Here is a 19,406-nt window from a genome sequence, read left to right on the forward strand (position 1 = left end):
TTCCACAAGCGTAAAAACAGCCTGCTGAATAAATTGGATCCCTCATGCCTTCCCCCTCCTTATTATGGGTTCATGAATATTAAATCCATTAGCAGCAACCCTGGGATGTGCCTCCTTTAATCTCTCACACTTTCACAATTAATCAGTCTAACTGCGGCACAGTGGGGTGTTGGTCTGGCATACAGCACGGGGGCTAGGCAGTTTGTTTGATTTGATGATTTTTCGTCTCTCCAAACGCCCTCTTTCCCAGCATGATGCAGTGAAGGGAGGGAAGGACTGATAGCGGGACCTGGATCTTGTAATTCAGCGCAGGATTTGATAGTGTTTTTCGCCAACCTCTGATTTGTTTGAAGCTTAATGCAGTGTGACCACGTAAAGATTCTGGACTAGATTGTGAACTTGTTTAGTGGATGAGTTTCTGGTTATATGTTAGTGGTTGCCATAGCTGTTATTAGTTGGATTATATCATATAATTGAAATACAGTTGCAGAGTTCATGGCATTAATTTGACAAATCTAAAGCCCCAAAGTGTGCACCTTGTGCTTAATAAACATACCTGTACAAACCCTGTTGGGAAAAGTTCTGAATTTTATCTTTTGGCCTCAAGGTGGGAAGAATTGAGTCATCTGGCATTGCATGTTTGCTCCCTCTCAGCCATGAAGTTTGCAGGAGGCCCAAGGTATATGTGCGTGTGAGTGCGAGTAAGAGGCTCCTGCAGCTGTTGTTGGGCCCTCTGAGGTCCCAAACATTCCCTGGACAGCTTCGATTGACAGCACAGTCAGGATACTGCCGGTCCCCGGCCCTCCTCCACCTCTTTGCTTTTCTCTTTCAGTCTCTTTTAGCTCTCCTCTACTTCCTTCGTCTCCCTCTGTTTCACGCTTTGTCTTCACGCAGCACTGTGGGTGGTGCCGAGCTTGAATATCTGGAGTTTCTCTGGGCCCCCTTGTCAGGAATCTGTCCACTTTTGGGGTGTAGGAAATTTTCCTCACCTCACTGAGCGATTACTGGATAAATAGTTAAAAAAAAAAAAAAAAAAAAATATAAAATAATATAAAAAATAAATATATATGTATATATGTATATATATATATATATATATATATATATATATATATATATATATATATATATATATATATATATATATATATATATATATATATATATATATATATATATATATATATATAGTAAAAAAAAAGTAAAAAAATAATAGTAAAAAATGTGTTTTGGATGATACCCTATCCTCGTTCTGTGAAATCCTTACCTGTAGCCACATCCTGGTTTCAGGCTAATCATATTGATTAAACTGTGCCTTTGCACTCATGTAAACACATCCTGAAGAAGACTATGCAATGACTCAGGCCGTGTAGCTTTACAGATAATCTAATCACAGAGACAATTCCCTCCCATACATATAACAGCCTGGAGACTGTTCAGCCCAGAGAGGTTGAAATCAAGCAATTGCAAAGCGGAGCAACTTGATGGACGTCCTGCATCGCCCGTGTCAGAATCATGAGTAGCACAGGGTCCCACGCAGGCACCCACGCACAGGATGCATGCATTACCCTTTGAGCCTCCTCAGAGGGTTGCAGAACAAACGCACCTCTTGCTCGGCCGGGTATTTGAGCCGCCATGATATCACCTAATAAGTGATTGCAAACAGATGTGGTAATTTCATCTGAGCATCAAACAGTTTTCTACCCCACAAACAGTACCTGCACCAGATTCAACTTTAATATGCATGTTTGAACATTACCACATCATTATCCTTATTATTATTATTATTATTATTATTATTATTATTATTATTATTATTATTATTATTATTATTATCAGTAATAGTAGTAGTAGTAGTAAGAGTAGTAAGAATTGCTGTTGTTGTAGTAAAGGGAGACAACAGTATGGAGGGGAAAAATGGAAAGAAGATGCTGAGGAAGTTAGGAAGAATTTGAGGATGAATTAAGAAATGAACACAGTTAATTCAGAAATAAATGTGGAAAAGAGAAAACATGAGTGTGTGTGTGTGTGTGTGATACCAGGGGGGTGGTGGGCTGACAGCTGTGAGGCAGGTGCCTTGTTGTGCCTCAGTTGAACGAAGAGTGGGGGAATGAGGGGAAAATGGAGTGGATATTAATTTGTCTAGTGCAGCAGGGCTCTCCCCCTCTCGACCACACGGAGGGTTGGAATGCATGGAGAATACCTCCGATGGTGTGGCCCAGACAAAACACACATTGTGCTGGTAGGTCACGGATGGTGTGAGTCGCCACTCCCACGGGTCGTGACAGAGACGTCTGCACAGCAACGAAATGTGGAGGAGATTAACCGCTGATGACCTGTGATGGCCGCCCGGGCCTGTCAGGATACACAGGATGTGAAAGTAACTAATGATGATGAGGAGAGGGAGAATTGCAGCGACGATGATGAGGCTCATAAGGGTAACGAGGTTCAGTGTGTGTGTGTGTGTGTGTGTGTGTGTGTGTGTATGTGTGTGTGTGTGTGTGTGTGTGTGTGTGTGTGTGTGTGTGTGTGTGTGTGTGTGTGTGTGTGTGTGTGTGTGTCTTGTCCAAGGCTGGAAGTGATCAGAATCTGTGGCGGACCCCTCCTTGGATTTTTTGGATATGAGTCTTGCTTCACACACCCTGTCCAGCGCCCGCCGACTCCACCGTGCTTTACAGTCAGATCAATGCTGGATTACACCAGTTAATTGTGCGACAAAGAGAGAGAGTGAAAGAAGAAATAAGCAAGGTCAAAAATAGAACAGCATGGTATCAAATGGTCATTATCAATATGAAACCTTTGCATGCAATTTACTTTTCAGTGCCAAAAACCGCTTTTAATGACATGAAAACCTTGGCAGGGGGATTTCCTCTCTCTCTCTCTCTCTCTCTCTCTCTACGCTCTGGGCGATAACCAACTGGAGTCCCCGCTGACTCATCTGAATCTCATCAGTTACAGTAACAGAGGACGACCCAGCTCATCAGAACTGATTGCACGCCACCCAAAAAGTAAAATCCCAAATCAGGTCAAGAACTCCGAACAGCCTCTTCACTGGCTGTTGTCTGCCGAAGACAAACCACCTTTTACTCTCTGATGAGGTACAAGGAGAGAAGAAGCAGGGGACTCCTCTTTCTCCCTTCCTTTCTCTCTCCGTCCTTGCTGGACGGGATCCAAACTCACGGCTCTGGTGCGAGAGCAGGGCAGGACACTGGCCTCCATAATCTAATTACATGCTTTATTTGCCACAGTTTGTTTCTCAATCAGTCTGGTGGAGGGAGAAAGCCCTCATCCCGGGCCGACATTTACACCTCCTTATCTAGCTGCCCTGCTACCTCTGATACCGCCCTCCCTCTGTGGCCACGCTCACACTGAGTATGTCGTATCCAGATCTAGTTGCTATAGGTTGCTGTTCACACCTTGCTTTGACAACTCGTGATCAGATTTCAGTTGCGTTGGAACTTGAAAGTTGAAAAATGGACCTTCAACGCCTTTTCAGTGTGGTCACGGGTGCAGTTTTTCACATTGTATCAGACTGTATATCAGCTCCTTGAGTATAGCAGCTCTGAATGTGGCCTGAATGGTCTCATCCCAGACAGGTACTGTTCCTCTTGGAACTGCATCCATATTGGATTCCACACCTCGTCATTTATGTCCATTGTCAGTGTTCACTGTGGGAACATTTGGGATGGTGTACGGGTGTGTAGCTCGACTAACGTTCATGCAGGGCACCACACATTGGTGGAGGTGTGTTGCTTCCTGGTGAGACAGTGAAGTCCAGTTAGAGCAGCAGATTAATGCATGCAAAGGTTTATCAGGCACCAAAACACTGGTTTATAATGCTCAGAGACATGGTTTTACAACCCTTATCACAGGGGCAACTATTTTGTCTTAACAACCCTTGTGAGGTAAACAGTGGACATTCACGTTGCAGAGGAATCAGCTGGGATTGTGCACGTATTTGATTGGCCAACGCAGCCTTGTCAGATGACGCTGTGGCAGCCAGGTTCAACTTTTTTCGTCAGGTGACCCTGCTCTCGTCTGCCAGCCCTCCTCCCCGCTGGCCCCTCGCTGCGCCGCCGGACTGCCTTCATTCAGATGGATGAGGCTTAAATAAGGACGGACCCTGAAATCTCTTCATGTAAAAATGATTATCTTGTTGGAAGGATTGAACCAGAGGGTTTCAGACCCCGCTGAGTTCTTGGCTCACAGGGTGGGAATGGCTTTCGGCTTTGTAGCATGTAAAGACATCTGGGCTTCAACCAACCATGATGTATTTCGCTTTACTTGAGTAAAATAATGTTTTTGGATTTGCTTTGAAGAAATGTGTCTTTTTCCTCTTCGTCCTTCAGTTTAAATCTTGCTCTCTTCTTTGACACAACATGTACATCTATATTTTAAATATTCATCTAGATAAACATAATTGATCTCTTTTTTCTGAGAATGCCTCAATATACCATCAGAAAAACATGTGAAATATGAATTTACTTTGGATATATCTTGAATTGTGATTTAGGCTAACTGTACAGGAATAATGAACAAATCAGATATTTTTTATTGGTTTTTAGGCACATTCACATTGGCTTTGGTAGTCAGGGTTACTGTGGTCATTGTTGTAAATGTTACGGGCTGAGGGGATGCCTGGACTCCAAATGCAGGACACAGATACTGACGGGCAGGCAGGTGAGGTGAGTTAGGAGGTTTCCATGACTTGAGCTGGACAGACTTGGCAGGTGAGACATAAGGAAAACAGACTTAGCAACTCAGAAACAGGCAGAAGACAGAAAAAATATAGCAAGAACAAAGCACAAAGAGAGCTATGTGGCTCAGACATGGTCCCAGGCTAGTGAGTACAACAGGCTGGTGAGGAGATCCGGATTTTTATCCTGTGACTGATGATTGTGGATTGGCTGCAGCTGTGGAGGCTGATTGGTACAAGCAGCAGGTGTAGGTGAACCGTGATTGAGGAGGAACCGCCCAGTCCAGACTCAATCACACACACACACTCACACACAAGGACAGACAGAAGGAGAAACTAACATAACACAAAGGGACAGAGGGAAATCACAAGGAAAGGGAGGAGGAGGCAGAGGTTTCCTAACAGCAAAATGACCAGTTTTTATATAAATATTTACTTATATTTACAGGGTTTCGCTTTCAGCTATGGGCCCTGTAAAGCTCTGGCTCAGGCACACAGAACTGTACAGTACTGTATTCTGTCTAAAGCAGCTTTACTAAGAAGCATCCCAAATGAGAACGATTAGCTTAAAGGGCTGTACAGCACTTTGATAGAAGGGGCAAAGGTCCACCTCTCAGTTACGTACTCCTCAGCGCTCTGAAAGGCAGGAAACAAAGCGCCGTAGTAACTACATCTACTCAGAACACCCAGAGCACATTTTCGCTCAGTGCTACAGAACTGCTCCCACTTCCCCTGCTTGTAACGCACGCACAAAGGGAACATTTGTCCTCACGGTAGGGGACTGCCTGGCCCTAAATGGGGATCTCGGGGTGCTCTCAGCGGGGCCCGGAGCTGTGTCTCAGGGGTACACTAATGGGGAACGAAAGGCTATCAAAGGGAAGTATCATGATGGCATCAAGGGGGGTTATGAGAAAACAAAGCCTCCTTTCCACAGCTCCCCCTTCGATCATTTACATGGTAATCAGGTGCAGCTCATATAGACTCCTCTGTTTCATTTACTTTGCCTATTTTTGTTACTCTCTCTATTTAGTACCTCCGGCTGCAGCTTTGTGGCCTTGCTGCCCAGCTAGTGAGCAACCAGTTTGGGATTTTCTTTGCTGATTTGGGGATTTCACTTAAAATCCTGGTCCTCCTCCTCCTCCTCGTCTTCTTCTTCTTCTTCCTCCCACCCCCCTAATGAACTTCACTCATGTCTTCTTTTTTCTGTCAACCTCTCCACCCCTTCACTCTCCACCAGTATCCATTCTCCCGCCTCCTTCCCTGCATTTTTCCTTGTCGTGGTGTTCCCCAGGCAACCTCATTCAAACAGAGTATAAAGGAGAGTAAAGGCATGGAGCAAAGTTCTGCTCACAACAATGAAGTTTGTTCATATTCAGGCAGCCTGAAAGCTCCAATCCTTCTTCCACCACCCCGTCACTCTCCGCCACTACTCACTGTCCATCCATCTGTTGCTCCCTCCTTCCTTCCCTCTTTCCTTTTACTATACTCATTACAACTTGCAGCACTGAAGTGTAAACCAAATCAGTACTCTGGATCCAATTTATGCCAGTTGGGCGAGCGCTAAAGGGGCAGAAAAAAGGGGAAACACTTTTTTTTTCATGATATGGCCTCATGTCACATTATGTCAGCCGGCACTGTAAGTGTCTGGCAGCGTGACAGCGTAGCATGGGGCAATCACTGGAGCTACGTGCTCTCTAGATTTCTGGGGCCAGCAAAGTGGAGGGAGGGATATGCTGTTGCCTCCTTCACCTCCTGGTAATCTATCATAAAACTGATGGCATACGCATATTCTCATGAATCTATTTGGACAAGGAGCAGGGTTCGTTATGATCTGCAGTGCATGTGGTCAGCCTTCAACAAAAATAACAGTTTATTTAGAATGATTAAGAACACATGGAGATACAGCACAGTATGTGGAAGAGAAATATGTCCCCCTGAACATACTTATACATATTCTGTAATACAGAGCTGTCTCTGCCTGCATGTCTGTCCACATGTATGCCATCAGTATAAGACTCATCTTTTCTCCATTTTGAATCAGGGTGGAGTTTCAGATGTCCTTACCTCCACCACACATGGAACACACAAACTTTAATTTGGTTCCGCTAGATTTTGTAAACAGAATGTGTCTTAAAATGTTTTGAGGTTGTTATGCAGATAATAAAACAAGTTGAATCACCTTGAAGTACTCATCCACCTCAAGGATTGTGTACACTTGAGCGTGTGTGTGTGTGTGTGAGTGTGTGTGAGCTTACCCACTGCAGAGCTGTATGAGGTATTTATTTGTTCATGGTTCCCAGAGTGGACACCCCCCCTTCCCTTAAAAAAAAAAAGGGTCCTCTGCCTAACGCTTCATGGATGGCTAATTTTCCCTTCCTGACCTCCCTTTGTGTGGCATTGACCCCCTTCACACCCCCACCTCCTACTCCCTCAAATAGCTGCCAGCCCACAGCGCTCTCCCCCCCGTCCACACTGCAATAAATGCAAAAGCTTGACATGGTCCTCGGTGGGGCCTTGAAGTGATCCCGGGGTTATTTTTTTGGGAGGTCGTGGGCTGAGGTGACAAGCGAGGTGAGATTTGGAGGGAGGTGGGGGTTGAAGAGGGTGGAGGGTGGTCTGCATCGGCCTGACTCATTCCCACAGTCTGACAGGCAGTGAGCGGGTGGATGGCAGTGGTCATTTGTAAACTGCTGCTGGTACCATCAGCCCCATTCAGAGGTCCTCACCATCACACACGACAGTTGTCGGAGGTGGAGGGTAACCTGCCTCCAACCACAACCAAAATATCCACCTCTTAATAAATCCAGCAGTGTCTCCACAGCTGTCCCATTAGAAAACACAATCAAACCAGACAGATGTGTGTCAAGCAGCCAGGCCAAACAACTGCTGCCAGAGGCGCTGACGTCATTGTTGTTCTCTGAAGCTGCTTCAGGAAAGCTTTCTTTCTCTTTGTAAGTGACAGGACCCAACAGGCTGTTTTTGCTGGTAATGTTTGGTCCAGTCTCAAAAACGCATGATAGGACAGATATAGAGCAAGGAAACAGTTCTCGTAAATGTGGTGCTACAGCAGCCATCTTAACTTTCAGACAGTAATAATTTGTTAAAACTCGGCCACTGGTTTACATGTTGGCCCAGCAGAGAACATATTTCATGCACGTCAGTCTGGTGGAAATGGTTCATCGTGGATTTGTTTTTTAATCAATCCCGTTTGTAGTGAGTTTAAATTTGAAATTGAAGCTTAGATTAAGAATAGCATGTATTTTATACTGTAAATGTTTTTTCTTATTGTTGAAGGGGATTTTCCTGATTTGTTTTTTGGTTTTGTTTTTGTGAGAGGACATGTGGTAGATGAAAATTTTCATCCCTTCATCTATAATCATAGTGTTTTTCTCATTAATTATTTCAGCAATTGAGTATGTATGAGAAATTTTTCCCCCCAAAAAAAGGAATTTCAAAAGAATCACATTTAATTTTGAAGTGTTTTTTTTTTTTAAGCCAGTTTCTTTTGGATTAGTTTGTAATATATTTTGTCATACATACATACATACATACATACATACATACATTAATTGATTTACAATTAAATCTAAATTAAATGATTGGTTATAATTTTCCTTAGCCTTTGTTAATGTATGTTTTACAAGTCTTTTTCACCAAGATTTATTTGACACAATCCTAAAAAAGGATTTTTTTTTTTTTTTCATATTGTGGACAACAATGAAATCTTAACAAATTCACGAAACCCTTTCTGCCCCTTTTGCTAGAAATAATCTGTTTTCTCCCTCAAGCCTCCTGACTGTATTTCCTCCCTTCTCTTTCTTGCAGACTGCGATTCGTATTGCAAGGCGTCTAAAGGCAAACTGAAGATCAACATGAAGAAGTACTGCAAGAAAGATTACGGTGAGTCAACGCACAGTCCATTTAATGACTTGGATTAACGCTCATTTCTTCAGGAAAGCTTAAAAAAACATGTGGTCCGATGGAGGAGGCACAGTTGCCTTTTTCACTGAAGGTGAGCAACAAATAAATCATGTCAGTCGAATATTTCGCGAGCACACTTTCAGAATGTGGTAAAATTGGGATACGCATATGATCCTTACCCCATACATCCCAGTACAGCGCGTTGCTGGGGAGTTGCTATACTTTACGGGGGAGGCATTTTACTGATGGCTTACTCCAGCTTTCTGAGGTCAGAGACAAAGGATCAAACAGAATACAGCAGATCTTCAAGGAGGAAGAGAGAAGCAGACAAACAGAAGGAGAGAAAGGGAGCTGGAGAGAAAGGGCAGGATAAAGAATTAGGCAGAGGTGTGTGTGTGTGTGTGTGTGTGTGTGTGTGTGTGTGTGTGTGTGTGTGTGTGTGTGTGTGTGTGTGTGTGTGTGTGTGTGTGTGTGTGTGTGTGTGTGTGTGTGTGGGGAGAGTTTTCTCTGAGCAGGCATTTAAGACCCGGGTGGATAAAGTAAAGACAGTGTGACGGACAGTGGGTGCTCTCTAGGAGATCCTCATTAAGGCAGCCCACTTCCCCCACAACCGAAGCGCTTCTCGCTGCATTCCTGTGACCGTCCGTCCGCCACGCCATTCAAGGTGTGGATAAGACGTATGACCTCTCCCCTCTTCCCCTCCCTCTGTCCCCTCCCCTGATTGAAGTCAGGCTGCTGAACCGGTCAGCCAAGCGGCAGCATCCTGCGGCATACCTCAGCAGCTTGACAGACAGGCCTGGGCTTTGTTCCGCAGGGATTTGGGGGAGTTAGGGGGTCAATCTTATAGACACCTCCTCTTCCACCAGTGCCTACCTTTCTGCTGTTGAGAAGAGCCTTACCTCTGAAACACGTCTCAGCTCATGTGTGAATGTGTCAGCTTTGGTTTGGCCAAATAGCAGACGCTGTTGCTGACCTGTCTACATCAGGTTACATTTTATTTTATCAGTAGAACATTCATGTAACACCGGAATGATAACAGCAGGCAACATCCATTAGGTAAAAAGAGACATGAGGATGTCCCGCTGGAGAAACCATCACTCAACACGGGACTGAGTACCCTCATGTGTGCACACTCCCAAGAGTGAAGCCAGGAGTGTTGTGAGTGTGTGTGAAGTGTAGGGGAGCTGCTGGTACTGATGGCTGAAATACCACCAAGCAGAAGACAAATGGAAGTTTCTCTTTTACACCAAGGTTTTTGTGGGGGAGTGCATTTTTACAGACAGCGTAATTACACAGACACAGATTTAATGTCTTCATATATAACAGAACAGCAGATAATTAGTCCTGCTCTCAAACTAAAGATTTTTTTTTAAATCGGGGTATTGTGAAAACATTTCATGTAATCCATCTGTCCACCATTAGTTTTACATGCCACATCATCCTCTGTGTAATCCACTTTCTCCTTGCCTTGCCGGCACCAGGGGGGCTTTGTGCTGGCGATGTACATGAGAGCTATTAAGCTCCTTGTCATATCCATCCTTAGTATGCAACAGAATATTCAAGATTCGTAACAGACCAGAACAAGATCCCTGTACAGTATTTACCACATGTGAGCTCAGCAGAGCTGATCGAAAAGTCAAACACAATGTAAATCTACAGGATAAGTTGAGAGAGCTGCAGCTTTGGACTGTTTTGAAAAGATCAGCAGGGGAGCTGGGCTCCATGCTGCGTAGGGAAGCAATGCTACAAGCTTCTGTGGTCGATATACAGACACACATAAAGAATCACAGGAGGGAGCGGGGCGTAGGGAGGGGGTACAAATGTCTGACCTCAGAAAAATCCCTGGTATAACTACTCAAGGCGTTTCAGTGTACAGCGATTGTTGACTAAAATCAAACGATGAGAACAGCACCTGGTGGCAGCTGGTAGGTGCAAGGTGGTGCTGAGGTCACAATTGAGCCACAACAGACCAGACCAGTCCTGACTGCAGCCAAAAAAGCTCATGGGCGGTGTAGGATTTTGAGCTGTGGCAAACAGACGGACATAATACGATTTCTCAGGAATAAAATTAAAATAATTAAAACTAGAGGTCATAACATAAACCTATACGACTGTTTTATAATCAAGGAGACTTTCACATTGAGGATATTGCTGAAAGAAAATCTTTAATGGGAATTCAGAGTGGGAAAATACTTCCTACACTTCAGGCAGACTTTATATATATCAGACTTTTTATACACATTGTGAAAACCCAATGTGCTTTACGGAACATTAAAAAGGAAAGAAAGGAAAAAGCCATTCACAACATGCTGCTGTCACAACATCTCACACATCAGTCCTCGGGAAGCTTCACCAGACTTTGAATTGACCCTGAATGCAACACCAGAGTATTGGAAGCTAAAAGCATAACCTTCAAACAGATGTATTTTCTGTTTTTCAAGTCAGTCAGATTTAAATCTTCATGAACCATAAAGTGTGACTCCCGAGGTGGTGATCCAGCATGGATATGGATAAAAACCTGCCCTGAATACAGGCTACACTCTTAATACTGCCATGCTGTTCAGCTCCATTAGCTCCACACTGAAGGTGAAACCAGTGACCCTGTAACACAGTGCCTCATTTGAAAAGCTGTCCTGTAAGAACAGGAGTATAATGGAACTGAATAGCGATCTGGTCAATATAATACATATTGATACATGCTGGGCTCCATCCATGAGAGGCAACCCCCTCTCTTTCCTCCCTCTTGCTCTCTGAGAGCCATACCAGTTGATTCATCATGTGATATCACTGAACGTCTTTCCAGCTGACGTCTCTAATAGCTCTACCCTGCCTCCTAATCACATTACAAATCACACTGCTCTGTCAGTAGTAATGGACATAATGCATGTAGAGCTGTAAATCATAGCTGGACCAGCATAAACCAGCCTTTTCCACTGAGGATTTAAACAGAATCCATCCCATGTAAGTGTAGTTTATTGGTATTCATAGTGCGCAGTCACCAAGGTTTACCAAGGTGTGGCATGGTTTACCAGTGTTTACCAGGGTTTTCCAGTGATCTTATCACTCAGTTCATGGCTTTGCCATCTTATCAACTCGATGACTTGATGATTGATGGCCACACCAAGATGGATGCTCCCTAAAACCCTCCTACTTTGCTCATGACTATCAAAAATGGGAAAAAATTATCAGTTTTTCCTTTTTGATCCATGTCCCCCAAACACTGAGTCCCATCCATTAATGTTGATTGCATGTGTATCCGACAGCTGTCGCCTACTTAGTCTCACACATCTTATTTTTTATTAACAACTTCATTCAAATACGGAAGATCCTGGTTCAAAAATATTAAGTTCATGACCTTAAAGTATTGATCTGATATGAATAAAGGTTTAACTGGGAGAAGGTGAGTCATGAAACTGACATGATGGGATCTGCTAGAGATGCTGGGACGACATGAACACTCAGCCCACCAACAGTGGTGTTACAGAGTGGAGGTTTCTCCCTCACAAATGATCTTTATCTGCGGTGTAACATTAGTTTAGCTGGACAAAACACAGGAGAGTTCAGTAAAGACAGGATTGGATCAGCTTTGTTCTAGCCGATACCGATCAGTTGAAATATGCCGAGATCATCCACCCACAAGAAAACTGTTTAAAACGAATCTTTGGAGGTACTAAACTGAGCTTTTTTGCTGTAGAGTTACTGCAAAGGTATTAAGCGAGACTGAAAGGCTGTGCTTTGAAACTGCTGAAAGTGGCGTGGCTTAAAGCCGAGCTATGCATGAAATGAACTAGTTATATGAAGTGTTGTCCGACCATGTCTAAAAACAACAGTGTTTCTAAATGTGGGGGGAGGGGGGCATTCGATGGAATACAAATGGGGATAATGTTCACTTCTGGACAGTCTCTCCTCAAAAGCATTCATGCTGTTCAGTTGCTCAGCTTCAGAGAGTAAAAGTGACAAAAGAAGCTATGTGATGAATGAGAAAGAAGAGCGCAAATGCAGCATACTGTACGTCCAGTTGTCCAATTGATGTGTGAAGTAGATGAGCTTGATGGATTGTCATTGTCGACCAGTTCAGACGGGGTTTTCAGAAACTGACAATCTGACAAGATTCTTTCTTCAGTGCAACTGAAGAAATCCTAAATATAAGAGGCTTTTGGGGATACTGAGGCCAAATCAGCCAGACCTCTCAGAAGGTGTCAGAGCTCTGGATACTGTGACATGATCCCTCTTTGCCGCAGCATGGGTCAGCACTCACTGATGTGATTTCAGCTGCCAACTCCATGGCCGTGGTTGCCGAGGACAAAGTGTGCTGATGTTTGAATAATGGCCACAGTCGGAAAAGGAGCCAGCGTGCTTGGAAGAAAAAAGACCCTTTCCTTCCACTGTGACAGAGACCTTTGAATGCCGCGATGACTCTTCGATGAGAAGCTGAGGCAGCAAATTGAAGCAAAGTTTTCATTAAATTAATAAAAATAGCTGCATATCTTCATGCAGGAGACTGGTGGTTAGTTGACCTGTAGTATTTTATGTAATTACCTCAATAAATATCCAATGACAGAGAAAATTCAGTGAACTAGAAGTTGTTAAAATGGGAAACCATTTTTTCCCCTGGTGAGGCATGGAAAGAATTGTAAAAGGCAAATGCACAGCATGAAGCAGGAAGTTGTGGACACACTCCATATTTTTAGAGGCTTCTTTCATGGCCTGCCATTAAATAATGCACAGACATTCATGGTCCCTAGAGGATGAATCCTACTGACTTAAGTGATCTACTGACTTTTCGTCTGGCCACCATTAGCTTGCCAATCGTTGTTTTGTTAGCGTTTAGCTCAAAGGACTGCTGTGACAGCCTCACAAAGCAGCTAGCATGGCTGCAGAACTGCAAGTCATTTAAATATAAGAAATTTCGCATTAATTGATAAAGCATCATCGCTCTTGCTTCCCTCTCTGCAGCTGTCCAGGTGCACATCCTGAAGGCAGACAAAGCCAGCGAGTGGTGGAAGTTCACCGTCAACATCATCTCCGTCTACAAGCAGGGCGAGAGCCGCATCCGCCGCGGGGACCAGTTCCTGTGGGTCCGTGCCAAAGACGTGGCCTGCAAGTGTCCCAAGATCAAACCTGGGAAGAAGTACCTGCTGCTGGGGAACGACGAGGACTCCCCCGGCCAGAGCGGAGTGGTGGCAGACAAAGGCAGCCTGGTTATCCAGTGGAGGGACACGTGGGCGCGCAGGCTCAGGAAGTTCCAGCAGCGCGAGAAGAAAGGCAAGTGCAAGAAGCCATAGGTGGAAAAAGGTGGAGAGGTTGCCAGAGGTGGGAGAGGAATTCAAGAGAAAGGCTGAGCGGGTCATGAAAAAAAAAAGAAAAAAAAGTGAACGAGAGGCAGAGAGGACCACGGACAGACAAGAGACTGTTTATGTCGCTGCTTTTTTGTGTAGAAGCATGAAGAGAATTATTTAGGATGATTTGTTTTTCTAGTGAACTTTTGTTGAAGGAGCTCACCTTGCAGATTTGGTTTTATGGTTTATTTTACTTTGAGATTTTGCCTCTCATGTGGATTTGCCGAATTTGCACCTATTACCAGCATATAAAGTTATTTGTGTTTGTTTTCTTTATCTCAATATGAAATCATTATATTGTATGTTTTAATTTTATGGACAGTTTCTGCTGGTGCAAAAATGACACAGAAAAAGCCACTTCATTACCACTGCAATTTTGCCTCTGCATGGTTTTCTTATTGTATTCTTAGCCAAGACGCAAGCTTGTCTTCACCGATCCGATTGAGGCAGTACTATTCCCTCCATTAAGAATTGTGCCATATAAACTTTTGTTTGTTAGCCACAGAAATGTGTAGTACATTTAGCTGTCGCTGAGCTACCATTCAGTCCCCCTGTTGTTTTTAATCAGGTGAATCTTCAACTGCAAAAAAAGAAATTTGTTGTCCTACATTTTTAGTGGTCAGGACATGAGAATAGGCAAATGACATAAGAGAACCAAGGATGAAACACAGTGTTGACTCGAGCATTTTTGACCTGATTACTCTCATATTTTCACTCCCTATTTGCCCCTTCAGACTTCACTGGTTAAATTTTGGTGGTTCAGTATTTGTACAAACCTGCATGTGAACATTCGAGAGTGTAATGTTCAGTTCATTAACTGGTGCTGTTTATGCTAGTAATGTTAAAATGATGCTTTTTTTGGGAGGACAAACTGTGTTCAAAATCACTGATTTCACTGTCAGTAATTACGGTAACTGTGATTTTTTTTTTTATTTTGTTTTTTAATATCAGTTTAACAACTGACTGAGAAAAGGACAAGAGGCCAGCATCATTGATTATTGAAAACACTGAAAATTTTCACAAAGTCACGAGTGGTTCTTAGGTACAGCTAATATGAAGAAATGACTATGAATATGGGTTCTTGAGTGGCTACAAATCAAAATTTCAAATGTTTGCTTCAATTAATTTCAGAAACAATATTTACTTGTTCTACCGCAAAATAATTGGAGCTGTTACCCAAGGCAGGTCACTGTGCACAGCGGATGCAGCATTCTTGTTGTGCAGCTGCAAGCACTGCACGTTACCAGACGCCACAGACAATGCAGATTTCTGTGTGATTTATCTCTTTAGAAATCTATTGCTTCTTACCAGCTCTTGGGGGCAAACCAAAAAAAAAAGGTTGTAAAAATGTGTCAAAATGTATCTTTAAAAATTTGCATGAATAAGTCAAAGGAAGATTATCCTCTGCCTCTCACTATGAAGCTCCAATGTGCATGGCTACCGACCACTAAGTCCTAAAAGCTGTATTTTTTATGTGGAACAAGACCATTAAGCAAACTCAATCAATGCAGATTGTAGGAAGTGATGAGAACGGGGAAGATTGAAAAGAAGAAATGCCCTTACCTCATGCGGTGCAGAAATGAATCCGAGTAGAAAACGAAAACTTGCTCAGAGATTCCTAAAATGTATTTTTGAAGCCCACCTCACGCTGGCTCGCATTCATCTCGAATAATTCGGACAGTACTATGAGATTGCAGATAAATACCGTTACAGCCTGCGCACTCTTTTGCAAACACAATGCATGACTATACATTCACGAGGAGGACACTGTGCGACCAGTCAGAAGCTGCAGTCTCCCATTGACCTGTCACATTAATTCTCTTCACTTCAACACTTCCACAGGGAGAAATGGGCTGAATTGCAATCACTTGACGCTGCTTGATTCAAACCACACTGCTCATTTATTTGTGTGCAGTTCAGTTTGGATTTCTCCGAGGAATGCGTGGTAAAAGCTCAGGTTTGCAAAAGCACACACTTTATGTGATGTATCATAAGCGGGGGTTCCTTTCAGTCCATCGCGAAACACTTGGAGCAACACGTTTGATGAGGGTATTTGTAAGTGTACGAGTAACTGTAAAAAGGGTTTTCAGATTTTTTCCAAGACACGTGGTTTTAATCTACAGGAGTCTCTGCTTCCTTTCTTTTAAATGGTAATCATTTCTGATTCCACTATCTCAAAAAGCTCATTTGTCCTGGAGTTTTCTGAATGGACTGAAATGCCTCCTAGATGATGACAAATTAGAAGAGCTTTTTAAACCATGAGAAATCAAAGTCACCTGGGTTCAGATGTGAGATAAAAGAACAGATGACCTTGTTGCTGAGGTACTTCTCAATACGTTTAGGGTTTGACGGAGTGTGTTTTTTCCTGATGTCTGTCCATCATGACACTACGTGCTGGTGGCACAGCACACTCAGCCCATTTCCAGTATCTTTACATGTTCCTGCCTTTCATTGTTAATCTTACAACATAACATCACACGTCACTGTTTTCTGTTTGGCACAATGTAATCTGTAATCACACCTCTTTAGTCGCTGTAGCCTCATGCTGTTAATTTTACACCTGTCCCCTGAGCAATGGTTTGACAAGCTTGCTGATGAAATGCTACCCACATACCTGTCAAAGCATTGCTTTGTGTTCATACTATGAATTGTAAATGTTGTTTAGTTGTCACCATTGCCAAGACTTTTTGCAATGTCGTTTTACAATGCGTACTAATATATTATGGTTATTATATATGAATATATTTAATGACACAAGACATTGTGGATTTTATTGTCTTTTTCAACTTTTTTTTTTACTTGTTTGTGGTTGTTTAGATTGTTGCCATTAAAGAAGGAAATAATAACTACTGAACACACCAACCTGGTAGAACTAAATTCAGATTTTCAGTTGAAATAAAGTCGTTACATTGAAAAATCATTTGCCTCTGTTGATTTGATTTTCTTAATTTAATTATTATGTTTCATATTAAGGCATACATACAGTCGGCTTTACTCCGTTTACTGTGGCAGCCGTTGAATGAAGCATAATCTTGTTTTGTGCTGTAGATAAAACAAGATTATGCAGAGTTTGCCATGGAAATATGGAAATGGTACCAATGTGTTCACGCTTCGTCAAAGTTCACCCCGGCTCAATATCATGTTACACAACACAGCGATCCTGCAGAGTAAGCCCTGAGCATTAACACAGACAGACTGGAGTCCAGGGACTATTAACTGGAAATGTCATTTATTAGAAATTACAAGCTGAATTGATTTACAGGGAAGGAAAGCAGCCATGTTAGTAACACAGCCGAGCTGCTTGTGTTGGCTGGAGCTATTCTATAAACCTTATAAAACCCCAAGACAAATGATAACATTACAGCTGCTACAGTAATGCATGGGTAAATATAAGTGTGTGTGAATATTGCAAAGCTTGCGGAATTACCGTAGCCAGTGTGAGCTTCAGCCCAGACCACGGGAAAGCTCCTGCTACCTGCGGGACGTCCTGCTGTTGGGTCAACATTCGCCACAGTCCGGGCTAAAAACATTTTTTCCAAAGGCTTACAAGCCTCCAAATAATTTAGCTATTTGTGAACAACCATTTATGCTTAAGGAATATATTCTATTTTTAAAAAAAAGTCTTGGGTTAACAATGCGTTTCACCCAAACAACTTACTGTACAGAAAGATTTAACAGTGGTGCTTAAGAACTTAAATCTTCATTTCACGTTGCCTCAGCAGTGAGCTTTGTCTCAATGGGAGCAGAAAGAATAAGAAAATGAAATCTGATGGGAGACAGTGTTTAAATGAGAGTGCATGTGTGCACTGTGGATGCAAAGGTTTTGAACTGGTATTCACACCATCATTGTAGTTCAGCACAGGTCCACGATCGCTGCTGTCCTCGTCCTCGTCCCCTACACGGGCCACACAGCGATCACTATGATGGCTATGAGAAGCAGCACGATCACCACCAGCATCCCTGAAGGAAGAAAATGAAGGGAAAAAAGGAAATCAGATGGGAAAACCCAACCAGCAAACTTTTTTTTTTTACTGTCAACAAATTCCATGAAAAGACCACAACCAACAATGAGCTGCTGAGACAGTTTCTGTATGAAGAGTCTGTTACAGCTTATTCCTCTGTGCCATAGAGGAACTTTACATTTGGAAGCTGTTTTTAAATCTTCAGCAGGAACAAACTCAGAAAATGCAGAAAGTGGGACGGATGAAAACATTGTCAGTATTGGTTCTTTCATGGGATTTGCTGGCAGTAAAAACATGCAGACTAATGCCAGACCTCTCCTTTCCGGACTTCGTTAGCTAGATATGCTACTGCATGTCATTATGCTAAGCTAATCAGTCCACAAACTTTTTACAACAAACTAACTTCAATCTGATTTATGTAGGTTATGCATTTTATGTGTTATTTGTATGTATTTAGTATAACACTTTATATTTAGGTGCACATATTCACCATTAACTAGCTGCTTCTCCATCAAAATCCTCATAATTACTGCTTATTGATAGTAAATTGTTGTGCATGAATTACCATCTCAATTGTTGGTTTCTTTGTAGATAAAAGAGCTTGGTCTGTACCAGCTCTATATGGAAAGTGTCCTGAGACAACTTCTGTTGTGATTTGGCGCTATACAAATAAAATTGAATTGAATTGAATTATAACCTAACCCTGAGAATAAGACATTAATATGTGCTTTATAATGACTATTTAAGAACCAATATGCCACTAATATGCATGCTAATAATCAACTGGTTAATCGTGAATGTTTGTCCCTTCATATAAAGTGTTACTGTGTTAACTACTCTCTAAAGTATGCAGGAAAAACAAAGAAACTAATGCAATTAAAGAAGGAAGAAGCCTCCAGTGGTTTAACAATCTGACTTTTTAAATGAGGTCAACATTTTTTTTCTTATATTTACTTTCTTATTCCCCTTTGTGATGAAACCTTTGCACTTCAGCAAACTCCCCCTAACTTTATTGTTGAAAATCCAAATGTCACGCAGCTGAGGAGCTGCTGATTTGAGACAGACTCGCAGAGGAGGAGGTGCATGTAGCAGACACAAGGGAATACACTTGGAAGAGGTAAGAAGCCCGCATACCTCACTACTAATTTTCAAAGCCCTTGATCTAATGCAAGTCCCAAGTGCACATGCCCTCACAGCATATCACCATTTTTCTCTTGATGACTTAATGCAATTTACATGCGTTCAACAGCCACAAAAGCTTTATTGCCGCAGATTGCACACTGTGATAGGCATATGTTTCTGATTCGGCCTTGAGAGGATAATCATTGTTTTCCACTGATACTATGGAAGCAGAGAAAAATGTGCAAAAGCTCACTCACACTTCATCAAAGTGCTTTACCCCGAGGACCTGAAAATATTACAGTTTTTATTATAGCCACCACCCAGAGAAAAAAGAAACCCTCTCTGTTGTAAAATCCACTACAGGTG

General features: G+C 42.6%; 2 protein-coding genes across 2 annotated transcripts in view; one reads left to right on the forward strand and one right to left on the reverse strand.

Annotated features, from left to right (window-relative positions):
* ntn1a (netrin 1a) overlaps window positions 1–13,999 on the forward strand; it is a 58,263-nt gene extending 44,264 nt beyond the window's left edge. The window contains exons 6-7 of the mRNA XM_070991501.1: window positions 8,522–8,596; window positions 13,574–13,999. Coding sequence (XP_070847602.1) covers window positions 8,522–8,596; window positions 13,574–13,902 — 404 coding nt within the window. The 3' untranslated portion in view covers window positions 13,903–13,999. The remainder of the gene's footprint in view (window positions 1–8,521; window positions 8,597–13,573) is intronic.
* Window positions 14,000–17,163: 3,164 nt separating this feature from the next.
* Window positions 17,164–19,406, reverse strand: part of stx8 (syntaxin 8) — a 40,103-nt gene continuing 37,860 nt past the window's right edge. The window contains exon 8 of the mRNA XM_070982319.1: window positions 17,164–17,916. Within this exon, the coding sequence (XP_070838420.1) occupies window positions 17,852–17,916 (65 nt within the window). The 3' untranslated portion in view covers window positions 17,164–17,851. The remainder of the gene's footprint in view (window positions 17,917–19,406) is intronic.

Source organism: Chaetodon trifascialis, chromosome 2 (assembly GCF_039877785.1).
Source record: "Chaetodon trifascialis isolate fChaTrf1 chromosome 2, fChaTrf1.hap1, whole genome shotgun sequence".
In the NCBI taxonomy this organism is placed as follows: Eukaryota; Metazoa; Chordata; class Actinopteri; order Chaetodontiformes; family Chaetodontidae; genus Chaetodon; species Chaetodon trifascialis.